The 27,392-nt window shown below is 37.9% G+C and overlaps 1 protein-coding gene across 1 annotated transcript in view; it reads right to left on the reverse strand.

Annotated features, from left to right (window-relative positions):
• Window positions 1-1,366: 1,366 nt before the first annotated feature.
• GLT1D1 (glycosyltransferase 1 domain containing 1) overlaps window positions 1,367-27,392 on the reverse strand; it is a 53,028-nt gene continuing 27,002 nt past the window's right edge. The window contains exons 8-13 of the mRNA XM_009880326.1: window positions 26,300-26,395; window positions 25,160-25,209; window positions 17,459-17,502; window positions 16,484-16,604; window positions 8,605-8,703; window positions 1,367-1,789 (exon numbers count right to left, since the gene is read on the reverse strand). Of these exons, the coding sequence (XP_009878628.1) occupies window positions 1,643-1,789; window positions 8,605-8,703; window positions 16,484-16,604; window positions 17,459-17,502; window positions 25,160-25,209; window positions 26,300-26,395 (557 nt within the window). The 3' untranslated portion in view covers window positions 1,367-1,642. The remainder of the gene's footprint in view (window positions 1,790-8,604; window positions 8,704-16,483; window positions 16,605-17,458; window positions 17,503-25,159; window positions 25,210-26,299; window positions 26,396-27,392) is intronic.

Here is a 27,392-nt window from a genome sequence, read left to right on the forward strand (position 1 = left end):
GATGTCCAAAGAAATATGGCTCCTCCTGAGACAGCAAGGGAAACCCAACAGGCTGGTTCAGTTGCAGATTTAGAAACTGTTCAGTGGTAGATGTTGGCTGGTGGCTTTTACGCTGAGAACTAGCACAGATGTACTTGCATCCCAGCATGTCAAAGGACACGCCAAAAATATTTAGGAAAAACGTGCTCAACAGGGAGCGTAGCAATTCTTGGATTTCAAATCAGGCCAGTTTTGCCCTTGAGCATTGTGTTATCAAAGGCAATGCTGAGCAGAAGCCCATTACGACAAAAGGGGGGGAAATTTTTGAGAAGTCAATATATGACATTCAAATTACTTTCTTGTTTACTGTCCCAACAGTCGCAAATCATCAAAAAACAAAAAGAGGAAAGCTTAACATAAACAGTGAACTTCATTATTACGAAGAAAAGTCTGACACAACAGCCATTCAAATCAATAGAAAACATCTCACTGGTTCTTATTGGGGCAGGATCAAGCCTATACAAAGAAAATAGGGTTTCTTAACAAGTAGTTAAAAATACGACCCTCTTATTTCTATAAATGTAAGTCCTTTGATGACCAATTATTGATTCAAAAATATGTCCATAATTACCGGGCTGGCAGGAATGATCAGTATGGACTTCAAGCACAGATAAATCCTACTTTAAAATAGCCTGCTGCAGTATATTACACTATATCCTGAAAGCCACAAACAAAAATGAACAGTACCAAAATACACAGTAAATTGAAAATACTTTTTTTCCCCTCCCTTCATCCCTTTTTACAGCTCTCATAAATCTTTTAGTAACTAAGTAGATCACAGAGGTACCAAAGAAACTGGCAAACTAAGAGGTAGTTTACATAACAAAGCATCTCTGCAGTTCTGGAATCTGAAGCCATGTACGGCTGTCAGGTGCTGTACCAACCTTCCTGCTCTAGTCCCGGGACCCAAGAGAAAATGCAGGCATAGGACTGTTCGACCACATCAGCTCATCTGAAAGCAATTCAGGTACTTCAAGGGCAGTACAAAACATGCCTATACTGCTCGCTTTCCCCAGGTATCAACAATCCGCTTGCTTTTTGCCCCCCTGATCATTATGCAGTCATTATGTTGATCTTTCAGTCTTAAGAAAGCTTTCATCTTAATAATTTTATACTCTGTTTATATAAGTAATCTTGGCTTTATGAACATATATGTGTGTGTCACGTACCTGAATACATTCAGATTGGTATAATTGGAAAGAAAACTGCTACTGCAGTTTGGTTAGGATGCAACATGATCAGAACATTTGATGTAAGCTCTGCGTGGTGAAGTGCTCCACCGTGTACAAGAAATCATCCTCCCTTTGAGGCCTAACAACAAAAATTTTGCGTGTGCTCAAGGAGTAGATTTCTCCTATGTGATCTTACAAAACGATACGGGTCTGTGATGAGCTGGTACACTAGAGACAGTGTGCTGAATTAGAGAAATTGGACAGTTTGAAGTAGCAGGCAACTCCTGTGATGTTGGTATGTTTGAATAGAGTAATAATGCATGTCTTACTATCTCCTCTAAAAAGAAACCAAGAGAAACCCAAATCTAATTACATATCCATCATTAAAGTGCTCTACATAGACTGCTGGGTATCAACTGTAGTGTTGCAATTCACTGAAGTCTTAGGACAAGATCCTGATAGGCTTTTCTTTCACTTTCCCATGAATGATGTTTCTTCACGTAGTCTTTGGCCCTTGTTACAATTTCTCTTTCCATAATGGGGTCATTCATCAAACTCTTGGACAGCACAACAAACTCCTAAAAAAGATAGAGAAAGGAATAAATTAGAAGTTCCTTGAAGTTCTAATGATACTGAAATAGCTTGTACCCGTATCTTGATTTTGGTAAAGCACTTCAACTGCAAGCCAATATATAAAGCTGTTCAAACTCATTTTTCAAGGTCAAGTACCAGAGTTTATTTGTAAACGATCAATAAATAATTATTTTATGTATTATTTTACACAGCCCACCAACTAAGATGTTTAAAATGAAAGACAATCCCAAGAGCGTTAAGACAAATATGAGCAACAAATTTAATGACGCAAAAATTGTTTGCGTACCCAAGTGTTAGAAAACCAGTCTGATTATAAATTAAATAATCTTCCTGGTCTCCAGCATGGAGGGCAACTCACATTGGATGTTTGATCTCAGCTCAGCTAAACTTTATCTCATTGCTACTGTGACATCTTTAGTTAATTTTATGTTAAGACTAAAAAACTCACTACATAAATATAGTCACAGTATAACGATAAGAGCAGACAGCAACAAGCTCTTCTGGAGCAGTTGCATCTGGGCAGTTACAGACAGAGCAGTTTTAGCTCAACAAGCTCTGCAAAAAAGCCATAGATGAATTTCCTGTAAATTTACTGGGCAAAATACTAGACCTCTCAGATTACAACTGTTCCTTTGCCTGCTCCTCTGCCACTCTGATTTAGTTCTTGGGAAGAGAAATTGTGAACTTCAAACATGTGAAAGGAGATTTGATGTCTGAACTAATCTATTCTGAGCAGCTGGTCTAATTTTCCATCAAGAGACAACTTCCAATACTTCAGCTTGATTACAAATGTGCTCAGCTCTTTGCAAAATAATGTCTTGGTTCAGCTCAAAAAAGCAGATAGCTATTGTGTCAATGGAAAACTAAGATAATGCATTACTACACGATTGGTAGTGAAGATCAGTGCATAGGGACGTGGGGACAAAAAGGATGGGGGAAGGAGATACGTTATTTACACAGTCTGTCAGCTATGAAAGGAAGTATCATAAATATCAACATAGGTTAATGAGCAAAGTATACTTGAAAAACCTAAGTACATGGGGTATATAAATACATACACAGATATAAAATCTCTGGTTACCACAGAATCAATGTTGCTGTTGTAATGCAAGTGATGGCTATGCATAATACATAACTATAACGTGACCCCTGGGAAACGCTGATAGGTGAAATCACGTTGTACATGTTATAATCACTCCTTTGACTCTCACTGACAGGACAAACTATCAATATATGCATCACTGCCATGAAATTTAAATAGTCAGAGATACACATCAGTTCTGTTGGAAAGGTTTGTAACTAGGTAATAGAATAAGATTATTTCCATACATGCATATTAACAATAACCTCTTATTTTACATAAAATCAGTAATGCTGCTGTGCAACGCTGAAAGAGCAGCCTCTGGCATAGCCGTGAGGGCCACATGCTTAATATCCAGCCTGCTTTTTATCCACAACCACCTTGCGTTCAGGTACTGCTAATTTAACTCAGGTATTCAGTTCCTTACTTGGAACCCATGTGGTCTGAAGAGGGTGTTTTCTGCCTTTCTGAGAGTGTCCCTAAAGAAGACAGGCAAGGCTGGTCTAGAGAGTACCCCGAGGCTGCGTCTATCAGCCACTGCGGATACAGCCAATAACTCCAACTTTAGAGACACGTTCTTTGCCTTCCTCCATATCTGCCAAGAATACAGAACACGGAAGGTGGGAAAGTCTTACATGACTTATGCTGGCTTCATCCAATTGCCTGTATAATCACAGTAATAAATACCGTTCACACTGAACTACATTCCAACTTTAATTTTATGCTCCTGTGGAGGATTTTATTTAAAGTAATGTTTAAAAATAATTTATGTAAATTACCTAAGAACAGAAGCAGCAATGTAACATTTCTTGACAGGTAGTCCTATTAGCATTCTTTTAAAATGTGGATATAGAGGACAAAAACTTGGAAACATGTAAATGATACAAGAAATGAGATCCTTATTCACAGTTACAACGCTTAATGCTGGGGATAATTTCAGGAAAATGCCAAGCTGAGTCCAAAGCATAAAAGTTGAGAAACTGCAGAAGGGAGAATTAGCAAATGGAAAAATACCAGGAGACAGAGAATAAGGACTTCTCAGCTTTATCCCTCCTTCTTCTGCTAATCAAATGTGACCACCTACAAGTCACTTGCAATCTGACTGGAAGCCAATGGGAAGATTCACTATGACTTATCTGGGTTTTGCCTCATACCCTTCGAGCAGCTGGCTTAGCCTGTTTTCAGTTTTGGATGCTCAGCTTTAGATAGCGATAACTTCATTTTTCAGGTGTCTCCCTTAACTACAACTGACTTGCATTTCAGTTGTAGTTTTGTGGTAAGTCTGAAGCATGGGCTTGCGGAATGCAGACATTCTGAATGCAAAGCTCTTCCAGAAAATCAAGCACTTCATTTTTCTTTTTTAGAAGCCTATGATATACAAACTACTTATGGTGTGGTAACACGTTTCTATCAGCTGTTATACTGTAACTATCTGTGCAAGTGATAATTTGCACAGATATTTATGCACTCATCTTTTGCTGTAGATGTGAAGTAAGCTTCGCTTTTGGTGAAAGAGGGGCAAAATTCACAAATTACTTTTCAATTATCAAACATAAGGGTATGCACTTCAGGAACCAAAATGAAGGAGGTGCTAACTTACCACTTGGGGGACATCCATATTTCTAATAAGCCTTTTATTCACATACAGAAATGGGTATAATTACTCTACATGTAACAGAAAAACACAGTGTAAAAGTTGAACCTCAGTAGTTATCCATAAGCCAGAAAAAACAGGGGAAAAGATCATCTTATGTTCATCCAGAACTGATACTACACATGCCCTTTTTATGGGTAGTACTTCACTTCAAACGCAGGCATTTTTCAACAGCAACATACATAATACATTTTTCTCCTGGTAAATTGACCAATCATCTTTAAAGAAAATGTCAGCTTCTCTATATAGTACCTAAAAGAAAGTCTGTAAAACATTTTTCAGAGACCCAGGAATATACAGGTATCTGGGAGAGAAAGCTAGAAAATGAGTGCACTGAGTAAAAAGAACGAATATTCCTTCAATAACCACAAGAACTACACCGGTGTCACAGCTCACGCATAATGAAAATAAGATGCATGGGTAATACATTATTTATATAACAAAAGTAAGTCTGCAATTAAACCATTTCATATCAGCTTCAGCAGATAAAAGTACATGATTCTTAAACAACAGAGAATCACCCCAGGGAAGGCAAATGACAGATGTATATTTAGAATTGCAACAGATCTACCTAGTGGCAGGCAAAGCTCAGAAGTTAGCTGGAACATCTGTGTACTTCATAGGGCAATGGGCCAGTATTTCTAGGGGAGTATAAACAGTGATTGCTGGCACTGCCAAAAATTGCAAATTAGTCTATGCAGTGTGAAGGTTCAAAGGTCTAAGAACCTAAGATTGGTTATGTTCTGGCTTCAGCGTATTGCTGCCCGTACTCAGCTGAGCTGCGTTTCCCTCTTACCACTTCAAAAGTTGTCTCTGCTAACAGTAGTCTTGCCACATCCCACTGGCTTTCAAACTCTGTTTATGCTTGGCCCCTTTCTTATTGGCTTTGGAGTTTATTTACCTCCTTCTGTGAGCTTTCACAGATGCTGGACATATAATTTTGAAACTCAGAATGCTGAATGACTCTTTGTGTCTTCCCTTTTAACATCATTTTGTGTTATTTATTGCCCCAAAACCTACTGGCTATTCTTATCTCTCACTTAGCATTTTTTCTTTCAGGTCCCATTAACTCAGTGTCAAATATTCCATAAACTTGCAAATTCAAGCAGTGGCAGGATCAAACCATGATTTAAAGTCATGTGCACAGATGATGTACTGTAAAGGACAAAACGTTTCATAGCTTTCACTTTTACATTAACTGTTTCCGTCTGAGCATTGTCTTCTGTGATCGGCAAGGCTTTCTCTACTTCCAGTCATGAAGTCTCACTCTATGTGCAAATGGTTAATGATGACTACAATCGCACACAAAATTTCCTACTTTCCTGTAAGCCACAAAAGCTCACTTTCAGCAAGAATAAAAGAAGAAAACCAACAGCATTCACAATTTAAAACAATTCTCATTGTGTAATGCTCAATTTATATCCCTCTAATTTAGCTTTCAAAAGATAATATAGTCCGCAGACCAGACACAATTGCTCATATCTAAGCTAACCATATCGTAAAGCTTTCCCTCCCCAGATTAGCAACAACTGGAAAATAAGCAATGCTTTCTACTCTTGACCCATGATACGGTCTGTATCATCACAACCAGATAGGATCCACTAAACTTAGCAATAAAAACTTCTTTGACATTTTTTTAAAAATCTTTGCTGGCCCAGATTCTTCATGACAGAGACAGACCTTGCCAAGCATCTGAACACAATACTAACCTCTCTGTATGATCACACACATTTTCCCTAACTAACCTGATGCAATTGAGGTTACAGAAGAAAATACTTTACCAGATACTTAAGATATCAAAGTAATCAAAGTAACAAAAATCAGGAAACTTCTTTCCAGAACATGTTTTCCCATCCCTATTGTCAGACTGAATCTTCTAAGGCAGTATTCAAAGTGCTATGGGCAGACCGTTCCTTCTTCCAACAACAAAAATATGAGGAATACCTTGAACTGTGTGTGTTCTAACTTAATCGTACTTCTTTGGTCTAATATAGCTCTCAACCTCTGATAGACTGTGTACAGTGGTTTAAAAACTGTATTTTATATTGTTTGAGGAGATAAGGAACAAGAGTAAATGGTTACTTTATCTTTGAAACCATGAGTGACGATGACTGGCATTCTGAGCTCGTCTCTGTAAGAAGAAGTTTTTCAACAACTCTGCAGTGGGATTAGAGTATTACCCTGCAAAAAAATATTTTCCTGACCCATCTGCAAATTTTGACAGTTTGACACCAGTGAAAGTATAAAAGGGCTTTTATTAAATGATACAATTGCTGTTTTACAGAGAAAGCAGGGATATTACTTTCCTTTATAAGACAGGGTAACTCCACAAACATGAGTGATTCCAGTACGAGTATCACTTAGGAGTATGATAGTTAATATGGTAATGCAAGTTACCATCTTCACTTAAAAAATTCTGTTGGCTACTTTGACAGAATAACAGCAAAAAGGGGGTCAACAAGCAGCAGCAGAATAGGAGGGTTTCTGATCTTTGGCACAGCATGTTGCAGAGAAGGAAGCTCAAGTAGAAGTAGTTAATGTAAACAAAGATTGTAGCGTTCTAGACATATTTACAGCCTGTGACTACAGTTCTGATATAAAAGAAAGTCCTTAGTCGTTAGTGCAGAGTCAGTGATGTCACTGGGACTACTTCTGTGCTTAAAATTGCACTTTAAACGAGGAAGTATACAGCATATTTTCAATTGATGTTGAATTCTAAATAAACACTTGGAATGTAGGATGCTTGGAGATCACAGAAGAGGCTTCTTACAGGGATGTATGATGAAGCTAATTGGGTCTGGTATGAATAATGTATTTGAATCTCAAGCCAAATGTTAACACGATGTTGAGGGAAACAACAGAACATATCAGAATTAATATCAGGAGTGCCATCAGTCTGTGTGTTCAACATGATCATACACCCTTGAAGTTTTGAAGAAGCATATGGAAGTCAATGGGCTTTTTGCAGGGAATACATGTACAAACATTTTTATAAGTAGCTTTATATCTCAGTCTCCACTACCCTGGAAGTGCCCCATTTCCAAAGAATATTGCAAGAAGAGGGAATACTTCCACCACAAAATAAATTCCAGAAGTTAAAAACCAAAGTTTTTGTAGAAACCATTGGAAACAACAAATATGCCAGAAAAACAAACCCCAAACCATGAGCTGCAAGAATTTTTCTATTAAAAACGCCTCCATACTAACCAAGAGAGTTCACCTTCCTGAAATACAGCTTAATAGGATGCGTTAATCACACACTCCTCAAAGTAAATAAATAAGATACAGTTTCTACTTTGCAAAATTAACAAATCAACTATTCTAGTAAGGGGTTTTTACTCTTGAGTTGGATAAAAACAGTAAGGGAATCTGTCTGAAAGTAATTTTCCACTATATATATGAATACATAACAGCAAAGCTGTAATGCAGGAAATATACTGAAATGAAAATTTCTAGCATTTAAATATGGGTAGTGTTCCCTCTCTCCCCACTCTTACTTATCTTCACAGAAACTCCATTCTAACACTTTGCTTAATTTTAGTCATTAATTATTTTCTGACCGAGCAATATCTTGGACCTAATAATGCTTTATATTAACACTGCCTGCTAGAAATTATAGATAATGTATTATCTAAAAGTTCAGTCTCATAGTTCTCTTTCGGTTAGCTACTGCTTGCCTAATAGGAGTCCGTATTTCAGTTAGTACTTGAAGGGCAACACGCCATATGCACAGCATCTCTTCCAGGGTTCGCTTATGGAACCTTCAAAACTGAAGTGCAAGAAGTTGCTGGGAAGAAGCCCCAGTCAGATGGCAGGCTCTAAAGCAGCACGGACTAGACAAACATTCAGCAAGGCTGACACCTAGTAAAACTTTAGTGAACTGCAAAGTGAATGTGAGACAACAGCAGAGCCTCAAGAAAGGCAGTCTAACACCCGGGTTTTTAGGGGAATCTGAGAAAAACTGCTGAGAGTAAAAGCCAAGTTTCCAGACGGACACAAGCACTTAATGGAAAATGAACCTAACCTTTGGAAGGGAAAGGTCTAAGGATTTGTTGTTTTCTTACCTGCGGATCTGAAAACAGCAGTCCTGTTTCCTTATGTGTTATTATTGCTGCATTCCCAGGAATGTTCCTTGCCAGCACCGGAATATCTAAATCCATTGCCTAGAGGTATATAGAGAAAGATAACAACAGTTTATTAGGATTCAGGAATTTTGACAACAATTTTAGAATGAAAAGCAGAAACAACAAACCAACCAAACTTTTCTTTCTTTATTTGAGATATCTCTCAAATTTTTCAGTTGAAAAATGCCATGTCTAAGGTGATCTCCTATATGGAACTTCTTGAAATATTTTGTTTATAGTTTTGTTAGTCTTGTAACTTTGAACATATTATCAGAAGCAATCAATCCAGAAAGTCAATAGATAGCTCTTTTCATCCTTTATTCTTTTCCGCCTCAAAGTAAGCAGTTTGTTTCCCATGGGAAGCTCCTAACACGTGGCAGGCTTTAAGAGGATAAAATCAAGGTTCAGATCAAAGGTTGGCATTGAAACTCCTACTGTTATTGTGCATAGATGTGAAGATTAGTTCATAGCAGAAACAGCCAGTTCTCTCCAACAAAGTATCTGTTCTATCATTCCATTAAAATGCATTTTCTCAGATTTTCTACAACATGTGTGGAACTGGAGAGATGTGGGCAGTTCAACGGCAGTAAATGTGACTGTGGAAACCACTTGGTGCTGATTCCTATGGATCCTGTAGGACTCTGGAAGGAGTTTTTATTTTGGCAGCATCTGTTGCTATAGCTTGTCTTGGACTTTGAGCATTCAGGGACTGCAGGGAAGCATGCAGTGCTGCTGCTTTTGACTGAGCTATATCGAGGAGGGGAGAGAAAAGGTTACGCTTTCAGAACGCATTATGCTTTCGAAACATTATCTACAAAGCTATTGGTATGGGACTCCTCAGAGACCAAGGAATACATCTGAAGAAACAGGATTTCATTCCACAGAAATTATGGGCTGGTTAGTTGATGTATTTATTCATTTATTTATATGTATATGTGCCTGCATGTATATACATAAAAAAAGGAAGTGTGGTGTCTCAACACGGTAGCATTTCAGGTTGCCTGCAGAATCAGGAGCAGAGTACAGCATCCATTCAAAGCTAGTAAACCATTTCCAAGAGACCTAACACCTGGCAACCTTTAAAAATACAGCTTAGATTTTGAAGTAACTAGTGTGCAAACCCTGGCCACTCAACTCTGTTATTCATGCATATCCTGATCTGAAACTTTAATTACTATTGATGAATTTGGAAGTCTTGAGATGCACTGACTGTAAAACCAGAAAAACTCATATTGTACAATTATCACAGTGTCAAACAAGAGAAGGAAATTCACTCCCCCAAATCTTCATGTTTCACATCACCATGTTTCATAGTGATTCCTTGTCATTTCAGAGTGAATGCATTTTTAATTACTGTCATTACACTCCCAGATGGGGAGCGATTTTGCTTCAGTCTACATAGCAAGAAAACAAAACTCCAAGGAGAAAAACATGCTTTTTTGTAGTTCGGACAAAACTAAGACAAAAATACGCTGGCTGATAATGCACAGAACCAATTATGCTTTGAACAGTGAAGGACTGCTGTGATTTAGCAACATGTCTTAATAGCTTAAAATAACCAAGAGAAACACTGTTTAACTCACCACTGCATATGAATTTACTCTGGGCATAGAAATTCTACAGTCTTCCTGGCACAAACATCTGCTCTGCAGCAGTTAGCTCTAAAAATAATGGTAACCCTTAATGAAATAACGTGTTCTACACTTTGTATCAGAAACTACTGGGTCAGTTGGAGGTAATTCAGATTAATGAAGTGAACACAAATCAGAATAAATAAATGGGAAATATAAAAACTACAGACCAGATTTCTGAATTTATCTACAGCTTTTTTAAAATAAAAAAAAAAAGTCATTTTGGTGAGAGGAAATACAGTTTTTGGTCATCCACAAATTATTTTGTCATTTGCTCTGACTTCAATGTTAAACAAAACAAATGTGTTTTTCAAAGGTAGATTTACAAAAACATACGATGACAGTATCTACTTATCAGTACAGCAAAGTTCATAGAACTTCAAAGTTCACCCAGGAAATGAGAGATGCCGGTGCCCCACTCTGCCTGACAGGTTTTAAGTCAGCAGGTTGAGGAAGTTCCCTTTGGCTTGAATTACCCAACTCTAGACCTAACACCAGGTTCCCACAGAAGCATCAACATCTCAAAGAGCAAGCAAATTGCTGATTCAGCTCTTTTTCAGCCCTTCCTATTGACGGACTTCAATGCCCTTGTGTTCAGTCTGCTGCCTGTTGATCTCATTCACACACGTTCAATGAACAGGGAATGAAGACATTTTACCTGAACTTCTGAACTGCAAATCGAGAGTTTAATAGTGGCAGTGAAGTGTGTCAGCATTCGTTGTCACCTGCCTAAGGCCCTCTCCTCACCTCTCTGTACTTCTCCTTTTACAAGACAAAACTGTGAGTGTATTTCAGGTCTGGCTTCTTTCCAAACATGAGATTGTCCATTCAAGGGAAAGTTAAAAAAAAAAAAAGAAAAGGAAAAAAAAAAAGAAAGAAAGACTCAAGGAAGAAAACACACAAAACACAGCACGACCACCCCAGGACTGATGGTTGGAAGTGCCACTATCCCCACAAAGAGTTACCTGCAAGACAGAAAGAAGTTTGGATTCAAGCATGCCACATGCAGTGAGCAGTGGGCACTGTGCCGTTGGGCTGCACATCGATAGTGATCATCAAACATGTGCATAAGTGCCCCTGTGCCAGTTCCATGTCGGACTGGCCCTAACGGTGTGGTTGCATAGGATGGCAGAGTATTGCTGACTGCAGGTTGCACTGGACTGTAGCGCAGGTTTAAAAAATTAATAAAGTGTCACAAGATATGTTCATTCACTTCTGTTTCTGAATGCTACATAGTTGATGATTCATTGAAGTTGATCACTAAGTTTGTATTTCACTTTCCATCATTTCTGAGCTCTAAAGGGAAAGACTTTTGTTCTGTCTCTCAGAGTTGGAGGGCAGTAACTGCTACATAAGAAAACTTTCAGGTCCCAAAACACATAGGTACCAATGAATTATAGCTACTGAAAGACAGAACAGATGGCCAAATACATAAGATGAGGGGCTGCCTTTATACCAGCTAGCCTTAAACAAATGGATTGGGCTGTAAATAATTACTGCATGAAGTGGCTTAGAATTTAATTTAGATACTTAGTCTATTTTTAAGCAGTAAAAAGAACCACTTGCATTGTTGGAAATATGTATAATTTACTGACCTAGGTTCCACTAATAATAGCATAAAATAACATTTTAGTCCATTGGCCATCTGTTTTGTTACATTATCCTGACTGCAAATGTGTTTTAATGCTATTTCAGAAGGATGCAGGGTGTAAATTTCAGCTTTGGAAGCATGTTACACAATAAGCATTTCTAACCAGCAGTATAGGGCTTATAGAGTAAATACAGGTTTTATTTACTATTTTGTTTTCTTGATTGTCCCTCATTTTCTTCCTCCTAGCCAATGCATCTTTTTGTTGGCCCCTCTTAAATTCTACTGCTCTACAATATCCCTTCTTTTTTTTTTTCTTTTCATTTTTATAGTTTGCTATGGCTTATATTCCAAACCACTAGGCCTGCACTTTACATGTTGTCTAAGACAACAGCAGAACAGAGCAGCCCTACAGCAGAACAGTTTGGCCATCTCCCTTTTCTATGATGACTTGATGACTTTTAATTTAATTGACTTTTTTTTTTTTTGTAAAAGCATAACAATCTGATGATTTTTACAGGAGTTGGAATACTCTTGAGAGTACAGAAAAAGTACTCTGATGAAATGGTGCTGGAGTCAAAACCTTTTTCTTTCCAACTATATAGAGAACACAGAAAATTTCCCAGTAGTAGTGCCTGTTTCACCACCACACGCCCAGGAACGTGCAGAACTCCTGAGCTTTTGGAGGAAGAGATGTATTTTAAATGCTTGCTATAATACTTGTTTTCTCTTTTTCAAGTGCCAAACAGAAAATAGATCAGTTGCGGCAAAATCTCAAATATATCAGTATTAGATGACAAAATCATTAGTTATGGATTCTAGTTCTTTCATACCTTAAGGCAGGTTGAAATAGATATGATTATATATTTATCTCATTTATCTATTATATATTTATCTCATACTAACACACTCTTTACGGATTCATGACTTCGTTAAATTTTGAACTTTCAAGAGAATGAAAGTTGCATTTCCAAATTCAAGCAAGATGTTTTCTCCAGCCTACGACCAAAAGACTTTTATACATAGTTTTCTGCCATATTAATTTAACAAGATCTTAACAGATGGCCCTTCCTACTGCTGGCCATCTCAAGCACGGACTTGACTTGATTAGATTGACACTTCCTCTGAGAGAGAGATTTTTTTCAGTAGGATATTTTATAAGCATGTCATCAGATACCTCTGTGCAACTGTCGAGTAAACAAAATACCAAAACCCTTACAACTTTAGAAGAAGAATTCAAGCAGGTGTGAGGTACTAAAGAGAGCCAGCTTCAGGTAGTTTCTCAAGAGATAACTAAAGACCTAATTCTGTTTGTAGAGAATCCTGACTCAGCTGGGACCGGAGCTGTTGTCTCACACCACCTGTGCCATGTCCATTAGACTTTCCTTCCTATAATGCAAGATTTCACTGTACACCTGTAATTGGTAACTCATTTACTTGTAACCAATACACACCTGAACTAGCACGCTCAGGCTTCTGAAAGCGTGCCAGCTCTTTTTATCACTGCTACATGACTTCCATGACAAACTCCAAGTTACGAGCTACCAGTTCAGAGATAAGGCTTTCCCTCCTCCACTATTCAACAACATGGCCAACATAGGACTGAGGCTGGTGAAAAGAAGTGGGTTACACCTATGGTTATAGATTTATTTTTTCTCCCTGTGAAGAGAATCTCCTGTCAGGAGATCATAATTTCCAAACAAGAATATGTCACCTTTTTACAGTTCTCTATAATAATTCTTAGATAACTGTACAGAGTAGGAGGAGTAACATAATACCTACAACAAAGGGTGAGCAGCTACCGGCTACCATCTCACTCACCAATAGCCCCACACTTCTGAACCGAACAGGGGACTGCGAGAGCAAAGCTCTCGGGACGCTGAGTGGCCCTCCACATGAGCACTGTCCCTGGTGGAGCAGTTCAAGAGGCAGCATCACAGCAGAAGTGTCCTACTAGAGAAACAATGGGAGATATTTCAGCTAGCTGCTCACATCCTGGTGTACCAGTATAAAATGAAATGGGTAGTGGTAAAATGTGAACTCTGACAGCTCAACAGCTCGTGTGTTTTCTCGTCTGCTGACTCTCTCCTAGTACTGGTAATTTCTGGTAGAAAAGCAAGGTAGGAAGTGAGGATTCCAGGAGAAAATATTCCACTTTGGAATATTTGAAACTGCATTTTATTTTCAACGTGTGATTATACATGAGCACAAACCAAAGCTGACCATTAGGTTTGAAATTATTCCAGCAAGGTAATAACAGAAGAAAGGAGAATAGGATCTTCTTCTCTTCTCTTTGGGAAAAATTATCACATAGAAGGAAATAGCTAACAGCCTACCAGAGGGCAAGTCTTACACTTAGAAGAGACAATTTAATTTTTCCACTATGGTCAGTTGCCAGTTTATTTTAGCATATTTAGCTGTCAAACTCAGATTAAGACAGATTAAGATTTAAAGGTAGATTAAATGTTGTTTAACTTTGTTTTTAGCAGCGTCTTCAGTAGAATTAAATGTATCAATCATAAGACTAGCCGAGGACATGACATGCACAGCTACATGTAAGATAAAAAAGTAATACTAACTAACCTACTATATATATAAAAAAATACATATGTAGAGAAATAAATTCAGCATGAAAAAATGAATACTTCTTGATGATTCATCCTAATATATACTTTTTTCTGGTGTAAGAAAAACATCAAAATGGAGAAAGCTAACTTTACAATTGTATATAAAGACATCCTGCATAGAATGCTCTTTTAGGATAGTCTTTTAATTCTTAGAGAAAGAAGAGAAATACAACAGGCAGTGTTCACTATTCTGTTCGTGTAGTGATTTTCAGTGAGAAAAACAGTTGTTGGAGGAGGTTCTTTTATTCGAGGGGGATGTGTGCGGTTTTTTTGACGGGTCTGGGTTTGAACTGGGAATAAATTACTCAACATAACTGTGTAGTGGAAATCTGAAGGGACAGCTTTCCACTACAGGTCATATTTGACTATTTAATAGCTCTGTAGGATAAATGAATACTTCAGCCACACAGAGAAGAGCTAAAAAAAACAAACCAAACCAAAAAACTTTCCTTGTTGACTTAGTCTTATAGTAATCAGATTCAAAACTTGTCAGAATTGCAACTTCAAAGAGGAGACAAAAAAATCAGGAATTCCTGAAGCAGGTTCACCATTACCTCTGAAGTAAACTGGCATTATCTTTTTGCTTTGAGTTACTACATATTTGTTAAGACACTGAACTTACAAGATTTCTCCCTCTCCTGATAAAAGCTAAGGAAAGTGCCTTTTAACTGCTCAAATCTGATGGGAAAATTTTGGGGCAAACTATATCAAATGTCCCATCAGTCCTGAGTTTGCATAACAATTTGTACCCAGCACACTTCACTTCTGTTGCAGATGCTGGGTCTCTGAACAGTCCCTCTGGTTTGCTTTTTTCCCCCCGTCTCTAACTCACTGACACACTCAGGAAATAAATCACATTGATTTTCGGTCAACTGTTAAGCGAGTAGTCCTGAAGAGAACATGTAACTGGTAAGGAGGAGGTGACAGTTACTTAACTTCTACTTCTCTGAGTCACTGACTTAATTGTGGCTGTGTACTGTGTTGGTACACTCCATTTCATCTCAACTACCGAACATACAAAATTTGTCTAGCCTGCCACACTGATAAGTTTGGAAATGTCACAGTCTGTAGTAACGGTTGTTTATAGAGTATTGTTGCTGTGAAACAGCATCTGCTTCCACCTCTAAGCACTGGCATTTTAGAAAGAAAACACACATTTGCTATCTTACCATCACCTAACTTTCATCATTATTACAATGCTCACTTAGTTCTTACTTATGAAGGACTTTCAGTTGTTTGGAAGAAAAGCATGCTGGAAATGCAACATGTGATTGCTCATTAGAAACAGAAATAGGAGATGCATTAATACAAATCATGTAACAGTTTCTGTGATCTTCTGAGATGATCACAAACCAACATTCAGCAGTTGCCCAAAACCATGGAATAGTAAAAGGCGTCCGCCCAAAGAACTCACACTTCAAGTAAATTTATTTTCTTCCTATTTGAAAGCATTTGATAGTAAGCAGCGCCCTACTTTGACAGGTATGAAATAAACCTGGTTATTAATTTTCAATCCTGATGGCAAAAAAATTAACAGAGCGTGTCATTCATTCATTAATAATTTCAGAATTAAATAACCAAATACAGCTCTTAGATTGCTTTTTGAAAGGATGTAAAAATAAATGAAAGTCTATTCTAGCAACATGATAAGGAATTGGATGTTGAATCAAGAATAGCAACAACCCCAGTAAATCAGAATGATTCTTATGTCTCAGGTTTGGATTGTTAATTTAACAAGATTGATAAAATTACATTCTATCCTTTAAAAAATAAACAGACAAAGCATAAAAACCTGTCAGTTTAAGGGAAGAAAACCTTAATTACTAACACTTGCAAAAAGAAATATTTTAGTTTTGTCTTCACTAGCTTTGAAACATGGACATAAAATGTTGACACACATCTCCAGTGGTAAAAAGGGGATTTCAGATTCACTGTAACCTCACTGAAAAACCTTACTGCTAAGATGCAATTACCTCCAGAATTGCAGCAGACATTCCCTCTGAAATGGAGCTGTTTACCACAGCAAAGCACCTTTTCATAGCAGCATGAAGATCATCTTGTGGCATCTCCTGTAATAAATGTACTCCAGGTGCCCTAGAAATAAAACGCACACAAACAGGACACCTCCTAAGAACGTGCTCTAACAACTCTTCCTAAAACTTAGGGCAATGATGGAAGGTGGTCAGAGGAATTCAGTCATGGTTCTGATGCTAACCATCGCTTGCCCATGGGCAAGCCACTTTACCATGTTTTCTTTAGCCTTCTATCTATAAATGCAGTTACAAACTCAATATAGTATACACTGCTATCTGCCACTTCATTATCTGTTGCTCTGTTTTTTTGTAGTTGATGACTTAACACCATGAATAACCTGATAGAAAACAAAAAACATTATCTCTTGCTCAAAAAATGGAATTGCAAAATGCAAATTTTATACAGATTTTATTATCAGATATTATCAATCAGAGATAATATGGTTGTTCTGTTCAAGTCAGCCAATTCTAGATTCTGCAGACACACAAAAATCTCATTTCTCTAACATTTATATCCTTCAATCAGGAAGCATATAAACTAGGGAGAGAAAAAAGCTGTACAGGGTTATCTTGTCCATCTACTCATTTACCCACCAACAGCAAGTATGCAAACCCAGGCTGAAAGAAAGAATGAAAAGACTCAAAAGAAGAATAAATATAAATCACACTAAATCAGATGTGATTTAACACAAAACATATAGACATCTACTGGTTATTCTAAATTGTAAAATGTGTAGAATACCTAGTCTGAGAATGTTACATGCCAAACAATCAGTACACATTTGTTAGTCATATAGAGGTTGTGTGTGTATGTGCATTTGGACATAGAAAAGAGCATTGACACACAATTTAAAAAGCTGGTCAGCCAACTGCTTTCACCTGGAGCAGATAAAAGGTTTAACATTAACTTCTTACCTTTCAACTTTTTCCTTAATTTCACTTGCAAAAAGTGGATCAACCTAGAAAGGAATATACACACAGGTATATGGCACTACTTTAGCACTATAGCGTATATTTGAAATACCCAGAAAAGAGAAATAAATTTTAGCATATTTTTTACTGAAATATTTAAATGCGTGAATATGCTGAGCTTTAAAACTATACCACAGATCTGTAACGTGGTAGTTACATTTGACTCTTCAGACAAACGCTCTCGTGAGTGATTGACACTTGGAATACCCAGCTAGGGGGTGAGCGCACAGTAGAGCAGAGCGTGAATTGATTACTCCACTCTAAACCTTTAAGTGACTCCTCTAATGCAGTGTAGCTTTGGGCCACTGTCAGGAGGGGAGGTTCCATTTCTTCTCCCCTGACATCCCTCTGGCTGCAGGTTCTAATTAGAGCTAGATCTATTTAACATGAATGACTGCTTTCAGATGACTCTGCTAAGGCTAACATGATTCAAATGACCGATTTGACAACTTACTGTCTAAGTGAGGAACAATGCACTGATGTGCCAAGCAACTGTCTGTCCCTTTATGTATGGAGTGACCAGTGTGGCAAAGGAAAGGAAATGTTCAGGCTTTAGTTAACACAGGAAGCAATCCGCATGTAAGCCGAGACAGTCAGATAGATGTTATGCACTGCCAGAAACATTTATTTGAAAACTAATAAACACAAAATTCTAAAATATAGTCTAACATGAAGGCATGCTAGAGTTATTAAAAAGTTGTCTAAGCTGGGCAAATAACTCCAGCAGGTTTATTTACAAAGCTTAACTATGTCTGCTGTTTTCATTTAACATGATTAAAAGAAATAAACAGAACTTGGAAATCCTTAACTAGACATGAAGAACAGAATTAGACTTTTTTTTATCATGGTTGACTGACTGTATTAGATTAATTTATGATAGCTTGCAGAGCATGCAGCAGTTTTAAGTACTGGGAACAACACAGCTTTTTTTTTAATTGCATGCTAATATTTTGGGTTTGGTGGTTTTTTTCACATTATGAGATAGAGAACACTTATAAAGCATTTTAGAAAACTTTTGGAAAAAAGTCAGGATTTATTTTATAGCTATGATTGTGTACTTTGAACACAAGATTAATTACTTCATGAAAACAGGGCTTCATAAATTAAAAGATTCAAGCAAATCACTCTTGTACTAAGGAATGAATTCCTACTGAATGCAGGAAATAAAAGGCTTGCATAGCTACTTCTAGAATCCTAGAATGGTTTAAGTTGGAAGGGACCTTAAAGATCATCTAGTTCCAACCTCCCTGCCATGGGCAGGGACACCTCCCACTAGTCCACGTTGCCCAAGGCCACATCCAGCCTGGCCTTGAACACCTCCAGGGATGGGGCAGCCACAGCTTCTCTGGGCAGCCTGTTCCAGTGTCTCACCACCCTCACAGTAAAGAATTTCTTCCTAATATCAAATCTAAATCTCCCCTCCTTCAGTTCAAAAACATTACCCTTCATCCTCTCGCTACACTCCCTGATCAAGAATCCCTCTCCACCTTTTCTGTAGCCCCCATCTGATCATCTTCATGGCCTCCCCTGGACTCATTCCAACAGGTCCATGTCTTTCTTATGTTGGGGGCTCCAGAGCTGGACGCAGTACTCCAGGTGGGGTCTCCCCAGAGCAGAATAGAGGGGCAGAATCCCCTCCCTCCACCTGCTGGCCACACTGCTTTTGATGCAGCCCAGGATACAGTGGCCTTCTGGGCTGCAAGCGCGCATTGCCGCCTCATGTTGAGATTCTCATCCACCAACAACCCCAAGTCCTTCTCCTCAGGGCTCCTCTCAATCCATTTTCTGCCCAGCCTGTATTTGTGCTTGGGCTGGCGCAATCCCATGTGCATGACCTTGCACTTGGTCCTCCTTTTTTCCTTTTTTATAAATGGGGGTTATGTTTCCCCTTTTCCAGTCAGCAGGACCCTCATCAGCCTGCCATGACTTCTCAAATATGATGGACAGTTGATTGGCAACTTCATCCACCAGTTCCCTCAGGACCTGCAGATGAATCTCACCCGGTCCCACGGAGTTGTGCACCCTCAGGTTCCTCAGATGGTCTTGGAACTGGTCTTCTTCTACAGTGGGCAGTTCTTCATTCTCCCAGTCCCTGCCTTTGCCTTCTGCAACATGGGTGGTGTGGCTAGAGTCCTTGCCAGCAAAGACCAAGGCAAAAGTCATTGACTACCTCAGCCTTGTCCATATCCCAGGTGACCGGGTCTCTCATTTCCTTCTGGAGAGGGCCCACATTTTCCCTGGTCTTCCTTTTGTCACTGACATACCTATAGAAGCTTTTCTTGTTGCCCTTGATGTCCCTGGCCAGATTTTACTCTACCTTGGCTTTGGCTTTCCTAACCTGATCCCCTGGCTGCTTGGACAATTTTTCTGGATTCCTCAACATTACATTAGAAAGTAATTTTGGTAACAGCAGGGGCGAAAATCAAGTGCCCTTTCCTGAAGCACTGCTTGATCCTGGTGATCCTGAGTATGATACAGATCCATACACTAAACTAGTACGTCACAGGTTCCTTGGGTATTTCATACTGAAGTTCACAATTGCTATTTCTAGATAAATATCTTTTCAGCTTTATCCCTAAAGTACTATTTTGATGTTGAGTTCCTCTCATGAGTTTCCATCAAAATCAATAGAGTACTTGTAAGTGATTTAATGAGCACTGGGATATGGTCTTTTGCTGTTCTACCTTTAGAAGGATGAGAAAAACTACAGCCCATGACTCATAAAATTTGTAAGATATTAATTTCTATCCCATCTACGTCTGTGGAAGCCAAGAAATTGCCATCTGCCTCACAAACAGAACACTCCTTTAAGCTGTGTTCTTCTATTGGTAGATATTCCAAGAAGCCTGGCCTGAATATGAGAATTTAGTTAAAATATTACTTTCAGGATGGGTGTAGCAATGACTTAGAGAAGTGATCCCCCTGAGCTACATTTAGGAACTTGAGGGGGCACAGTTATCTAACCACAGGCTCAATATAACAGAAATTAGATACAACATAAGCTGTTCAGTAAGTTGGAAATGCACTTAAGATGTGAATGCCTCCAAAGCTAACTGACTATGGCAGGATGCCTAGGAACTTAGCACAGTCTCAGGAAAAGCTACTGAAAAGAAAAGAATGTTACTTCCACCCAAAATGTCTCCACGATCCAGTTCTTCTACCGATAGAGCATTTGTTGCCAGATTTTATTTTGTTACCTATCAACGTAGCAGGCAAATATGATCATCAGTTACCTATTATCTTTTGTTAAAAAATCATCCATCCAGAGGAAAAGCCTTCAGAGAGCTGCAAATTTCACCAATTTAGCAGAGATCAGAGGAAAGCAGCTTGCGTTGTATGAATAGTTTCTATCAGAACAGATGAGATAAGATGACATATGGAAAGGGGAGTGGGCACATAGGAAGAAACCACACCTAACAGGACCAGATATGCTATTAAGGAAGTTCTGCTCTGCTGACAGGCAAAGAAACATCTGAGACATGTTTGACAGTGCAGAAAGTCACAGATCAAACTCTGCACAAAGATGAAGGCGCCTGTTAAGCACAGGGCCTACCATGATCAAAATCTAGGAACTCTTCTATAAACACACTATATTAAATTGCTGGCACATAACAATTAACTCCGACAGAAGCAATGGAATAGGCTGCCCAGGGAGGTGGTGGATTCGCCATCCCTGGAGGTGTTTAAAAAAAGGGCAGGTGTGGTACTTAGGGACATGGTTTAGAGGTGGTTTTGTCAGGGTAGGTTGATGGTTGGACTTGATGATCTTAAAGGTGCCTTCCAACCTCAGCAATTCTATGATTCTATGATTCTAATGGTCCAGAAAGATCTTCATTATAATGCTGGGACTACTGTGGCCCTCTAGACTTCGTAGGGAAAAACATGTCTTCGTACATTTAAAGTTCTGTCAGAATATCACCCTGAATACTGAAGAGTGAAAAGCTGTATCTGCAAGCATGTGCAATACGGATAGGAAGAATTTTCTCAATTGCTGGGGTTTGTGAGGTTTTGACAGCATCACTGTGAAAGGAATCAGCGTTATTCACAGCAGCAGGTGACCCCACATTACAATTTTTACTGGATCGATTGTTGAATAGGCTCAGCAAGATCAAGCTTCCCCTACAACTGAAAACACCACTGATGTCTGCAATGCAACACAATCTGCCTGCAGCAAATGCACCATTACTCAGAGTAAGAAGTGGGCTTCAGGAGGTTACCCAACAGCTGGACACAAGTTTTGTGGCCTTAACTTTTTTAAAGTTTCATAAGCTTCTATTCTTGGAATATAGAGCTGCTGAAAATTAGCAACTGTTTCAAATTTCTTTATGGAAACGAACAAAAGGCAAACTGGAAAAGGAGATAAATGCTAAAAATTGTACATTATACAGGACCAAATCCAGCAACATTACTTAGATTGCACCATTTGAGACAATCATGCATAGCAAATGCAGGGAAAAGGTTATAATCTTATGGAAGCAAAGCAGAAAATAGTGGGTGGGCTTTTGTTCTTTATATTCTTTATTAATATATTCTTAATGTGTGGGGTTTTTTAATATTCACAATAAACATGACTTGTTTCACAGATAATGGCACTGATTTTCTTAAAATTTTGTGGTTTGAGAAGTAACATGAATAAGAAAAGTACAGCTAAATACTAATGGAGCTGAAATTTATTTTTGTCTTTTAGCAATATTTTAGTACTATGGGAGAAATATGTTTTAAAATGTTTTAAGGAGGTTCCATCCTTGAACCTGCCTATGTACTGCCAAAGGGTTATTTCTGGTAGCTTACTGTAAAGATGTTAGCTTATGAAAAAGTGAAGCAAATTTAAAAAGATGACTAAAATGTTTGAAAACCTTACTGGAGGCAGAAAGTGCATCTTTTGATTCTAAAGCACAGCTTCATTACACCTGCTCTAGATTTGCCTTCCACACCAGTTCACTTCCAAATCATTTTGTGTATTAGCGTGGAAAAATACAGATAAAATAAAAACGTAAAACCAGCTTTTAAAAATAAAATCCTATGCCCCAAATTTAGAAAGAACAAAACTGAATGAGAAAAATAGAAAAATAGTTCTTATTTTCCTATTCAGATTCTATTTATTTTCTTATAAAACAGACTGGCTGCAAGTTTTCAGGCTCATGGAAGAGGAATGAGAGATGAGAGTTATGGAGGCACATGAACACATTACCCAGATGAAACAGTGGAGCTTTTAGTATCCTTTTAACATCAGCAAGAGCTTGTTCCATGTGACACAGCTGCCTTCTCATACCTTTTTCACTGGTTAGAAAGGCTACAGGCTGCCTTTTCAGGATTTCTGCTGCTATGGATATACATGTAGCACAACTGATTTCTTTCTCAAAAGTCCCGCAATTAGTTTTGTTAGTTTAGCATAAAGTATGTTCCCTTGACAAAGGCAACATGCTAGAAGCAGAAGCAGCAGCAGGACAGTCTTCCTGCAGCTCCACCTGTTCCCTGGGCAGTGCTGTGGGAAGCTGTGGGAACAAACCTCATTTGCGCAGAATGAGAAGCACTTTGGTGGCTCAGAGGCATCTTTCCCCACTCTACCTCACCAACATACAGTGCAGTCACTACTGTTGGGGATCTGGCCCACGGCAAATACTGTGCTGGCAAATATTTAGGTAGGGTATTGGTTAGACTGAGATTTGAGAAATATTCACTTTCTCTCATGGTTCTGAAAATAATGATGCGTTTTGTATTTTGCACTTTTTCAGCACTGTACTTAACAGAAATCATGAGAACATTTACATGTTCATTGATTGTTCCTTTCCAAAGGCCTCAGTTTCTGCAGGTGAAATCTCAAAGTGGAAATAACTGGAAACAACGGTGCATGCTCAAACACAAAGTTTTAAGAAAAGAAAGGATTGGCAGAAAACTTATGCAACCCTTTACCCCCTTTTAAGCATTCAGAACAGATTTAGACTTGGCTAACGTGACGCATGCTTCCCTCTTCAGAGAAGTTCAGTCTTGTTACTTCCTCAAAAATCATGCTATTTGATTTAAAAATGATGGGGTGGAGTTGGGAGGGTTCAATAGCTTTTCTTGTTTCATGCTTCATAAGCTCACATTTTCAAACCTTTCTCCACAACTACAAAAAGATTATTTCATAATAATGACTGCGATGATAGTTTTGATTATAAACTCTTTCAGGAGCTGGTGCTTCATGAGAAGCAAACCGTTGCTGAGAAACTCTTGACAACATTTTGAGATGGCAACCCAACTGTATGTTTTATCCAAAGAGAGTTAGCAATTACAGAAGAGCTGCCATTTAACTGATCAACCCTGTTGTGAGAAGAGAGAATTAGAAGTTGTAACTTCCAAATTTGTTAAACAGGGTCTTTATGACTTACACGGAAAAAAATGAAATCTCACATTAATATTGGCCAGCACTTCTACTAAAATACATATAATTCATTTGGGAAGGAATGATACCAACTCTAAGCTTCATCTGAGATGTGGACATATTAGAACTCAGTTTCTGATTTTGTTTATTTTAGTCAACCCTACCTTCCCTCTCAGATATCTGTATCCCAGGCTTTAGTGCACTCAGACTCTAAACGTGAAACAGACTTCACCAATTTTATTTGTGAGCTCAAGCTCTGACCTTGCTGTCTGGAGTCAGACAGAAACCTAACATCATTTTGCACCTGCTGACAACTGTTAATTGTGTACAAATTGAGACTACCAGAAATGGCATCAAAATCTAAATGGAACGGAACAAAGACACAATCCTCCATGTGAACAAAAGACGTAAGAACAGGGATAATGAGCATCAGATATCACCTTCACAGTATTAAAAATTCTCATTAACAATACCTGCTAAAAAAATTCTTCTAGATAGCAACTATTGCCTTTCAAAATATTTCATAGGCTCACTTATAAATTATTCATATTGAAATAGGCATTTCTAATATTTTATTTGCATTAGTACTTTCTGATTCTCTAAAAAAAAAAATAGTATCCCACAGGTATAAAACCAGAAGCCAATCTTAAAATCCAAATAATTTTATACTCTTTATCTTCAAAAGTTGATTCTGTAGTCAAATGAAACACTTAAAATTTTGCTCTGAGACCATAATAGATGAAAAGCACTACCAAGTCACGTGCTTGAGCTAAACATAAAATTATAGTAATCCAGCTGCAAATGCCCTTTATAAAATTAGCGCAAGCCTTCTAAATAAAAACAGTCAGTATATGTAAAACAAACCTTCAGCTGCTGTAAACTATTTTAGTTCTACTGATAACAGTTTGCATTAATAAAAACCTAACTGAACAGACCTGGGCTACCTCAGTGCATTTTCCTCTTACAAAAACCCTCTCAGCTGCTTTCCCTTTTGCAATGGAAAAGCCGAGCACACGCTGAGTGAGGGGCCTTTCAGCTGATAGCAGAACTCTGAACTTTGGAAGTCGGAGCACTGGAATCGCTTCCACTTCCACAGTTCAGACCTGTTGTGAACAGCCTTTGTAACTGCTAGGTTTGTACCTTCTTATCTCTGTAACAGGTAGAAGTCCTCTGACTTAGGTTCAGTTTGGAAAGAATTACTGTGATATCTCAGATACGAGTAAACAGAAGTATTTAGGAATAAACGTACAAATAAAATGAAAATTACAACAACAACTTACTGCAGGTCCGATTATGCCCAGATGGACACTGGGATCCTTTCTGTGCCAATCTAAAACAGACGAGGAACATCTTTTTTATTAATAAAAATTATTAATCTTTTACTTAATTTAATTCTTTCTCTGAAATCAATGTAAAGAGCTGCATGAATAAAGAAGACTTAGGCAAATATTGAATTATTACTTAAAACACTAAATGCATACCAGATTTCATGCTCAGCCCTCACATTACTCCTCAGAATTCAAATGATTAGCATATCTGAAAGTTAGTATTTAGCATTTCCGCTTCATGCGGTCTCTTATGGTTCAAGGGCTATTTAACTAAGCACAAATATTAATTTTAAATCATCTCAAGAGAACAATGCTCTATAGAATGCAGTGACTCTGGCCACTAAGACAAAATGATTTGAATTTTTCCTCCTATGTAAGGAAATGTGTGGAAGCAACTGCACCCATTACAATTAATACTTAGTTATTGTGTGCATAAGAGAAATCTGCCACTCTTCCAATACCAGAATAGAACAAAACCAGTTACTTGACTTTAATAAACTGCATTTGTTACTAAGTGTCACAAGGTGGTAAAGGCTTAGAAAAATAAACTGAATAGTGGAGCCTGAATCCCCAACTTGGAATATCTAAACCTTTTACAGACACACACAGAACCTGGCAAAACATTCATCCACGTGACTACAAGAAAACTTCAGCCTAGTTTACAGTGCTGAGCCATAATGATGGGTGGTAAAATTTTCTTGTAACTTCAATGATATTAATTAGCACACATGCAAAGTGGTGTAACAGTCAAAGGACAGTAAGACAAAAAAAAGTTATTCTGAAGTAGGTGAACTCTTCTTTTGTCTTCCATTAATATTGTATATAACAGCAGAATAGTTTTCCCAGAAAGTAAAGTCATCAAATATTGCTTTGATTTTAATGCCCTGTTATTCCCAGCAGGCTGGAAAAGACACAGTACAGAAATAATGTATTGAACAGATCAATGGTTACATGAGCATTTTAAAAAAAATGTAAATATATTATGACATTTTCTGCAATGAATAAAACAACTTATGCCAAACTTAGAAACATTAAAAGAAACGCATCTGCATCCAGGAACAAAACAAGGATATTCAAATAGCAGGTACCTACCTGAAAATACATCTACTAAATACAGAGGATCTTTGACTCTTCGAAGTCCGCATATCAAAAGAAACATGTGTAAACTGCCTGTATCCATAGGAATGTCTGTAACAAATAATTTTAAAAGGTCTGAATGCAGATAAAAAACCTGAATGCTCCAAGTTGTTTCACAAATGAACACATACAGTGGTAAAAGCAGTAACATGGTGGATTATGAAAAATTTTCATTATTGTTCCCTCCGTTTCTTGCTGTCACATCAGTCCTCAAATCAACTCAATGGAGAACTTAATCATGCACATCATTTTATAGGGCACAGCACTTTATTTCCAGAGGCAGTGAATGTGCAGGATTTGGAGAAATGGCTGGTGGCCAGTATTCTTGAACACCAGAACCCAGCTTTGGCTCACTCAGCAACTATACAAATCTGTTCGTTTCTCAAAAAATGCATCCATGTAATAACACTTATTTCAACGATATTGTGAGGTTTAGTTAATCAATGGCTGTAAGGATTAGAGCTCTTGATCTGACACTTTCTGTTATAAAAGATCAGGTAAATATCCCATAGTTATCTATCCATAATGCACCAGCACTGCTACAGAATAATTAACCAGAAGTTAAATTATTGCAAAGCATTTATTTTAACCTTATTGCTAAGAAACACAAATGAAAAATAATTCGGGAAAAAAATCTCAACCTGGGAGTTTTTAACACTGAAAATCTCTCTTGTAAATACACAGCAACCCATAAAAAAATAATTTTGTAGGCTATGTAAGAAAAAAATCTGATGTATGATATTGCAGTTGCCATTGGCTTTATGACAGCACAATTAATTCAGAACATACTAATGGAGAAGGGTCACTACGTGATTAACTTTGGTAAAATGTGTTTATGATAAAACAACATAATTCACAAATTGCTGAATGAACACACATAACAACAACATAATTTAATAAACACTAGAGGGGTTGAAATGTTCATGTTTGATTTACTGTACTGAACAAATCAGTTTGCTGTCCTTCAGTTCACCTGTTTATGGAGCTCATGGCAAGGATGGATGACGTGTATTACCTAACACTAGGCAGTTCAACAAGGAGCATCAAA

This window comes from Charadrius vociferus, unplaced genomic scaffold, assembly GCF_000708025.1.
Source record: "Charadrius vociferus isolate BGI_N301 unplaced genomic scaffold, ASM70802v2 scaffold332, whole genome shotgun sequence".
NCBI classification, from domain to species: Eukaryota; Metazoa; Chordata; class Aves; order Charadriiformes; family Charadriidae; genus Charadrius; species Charadrius vociferus.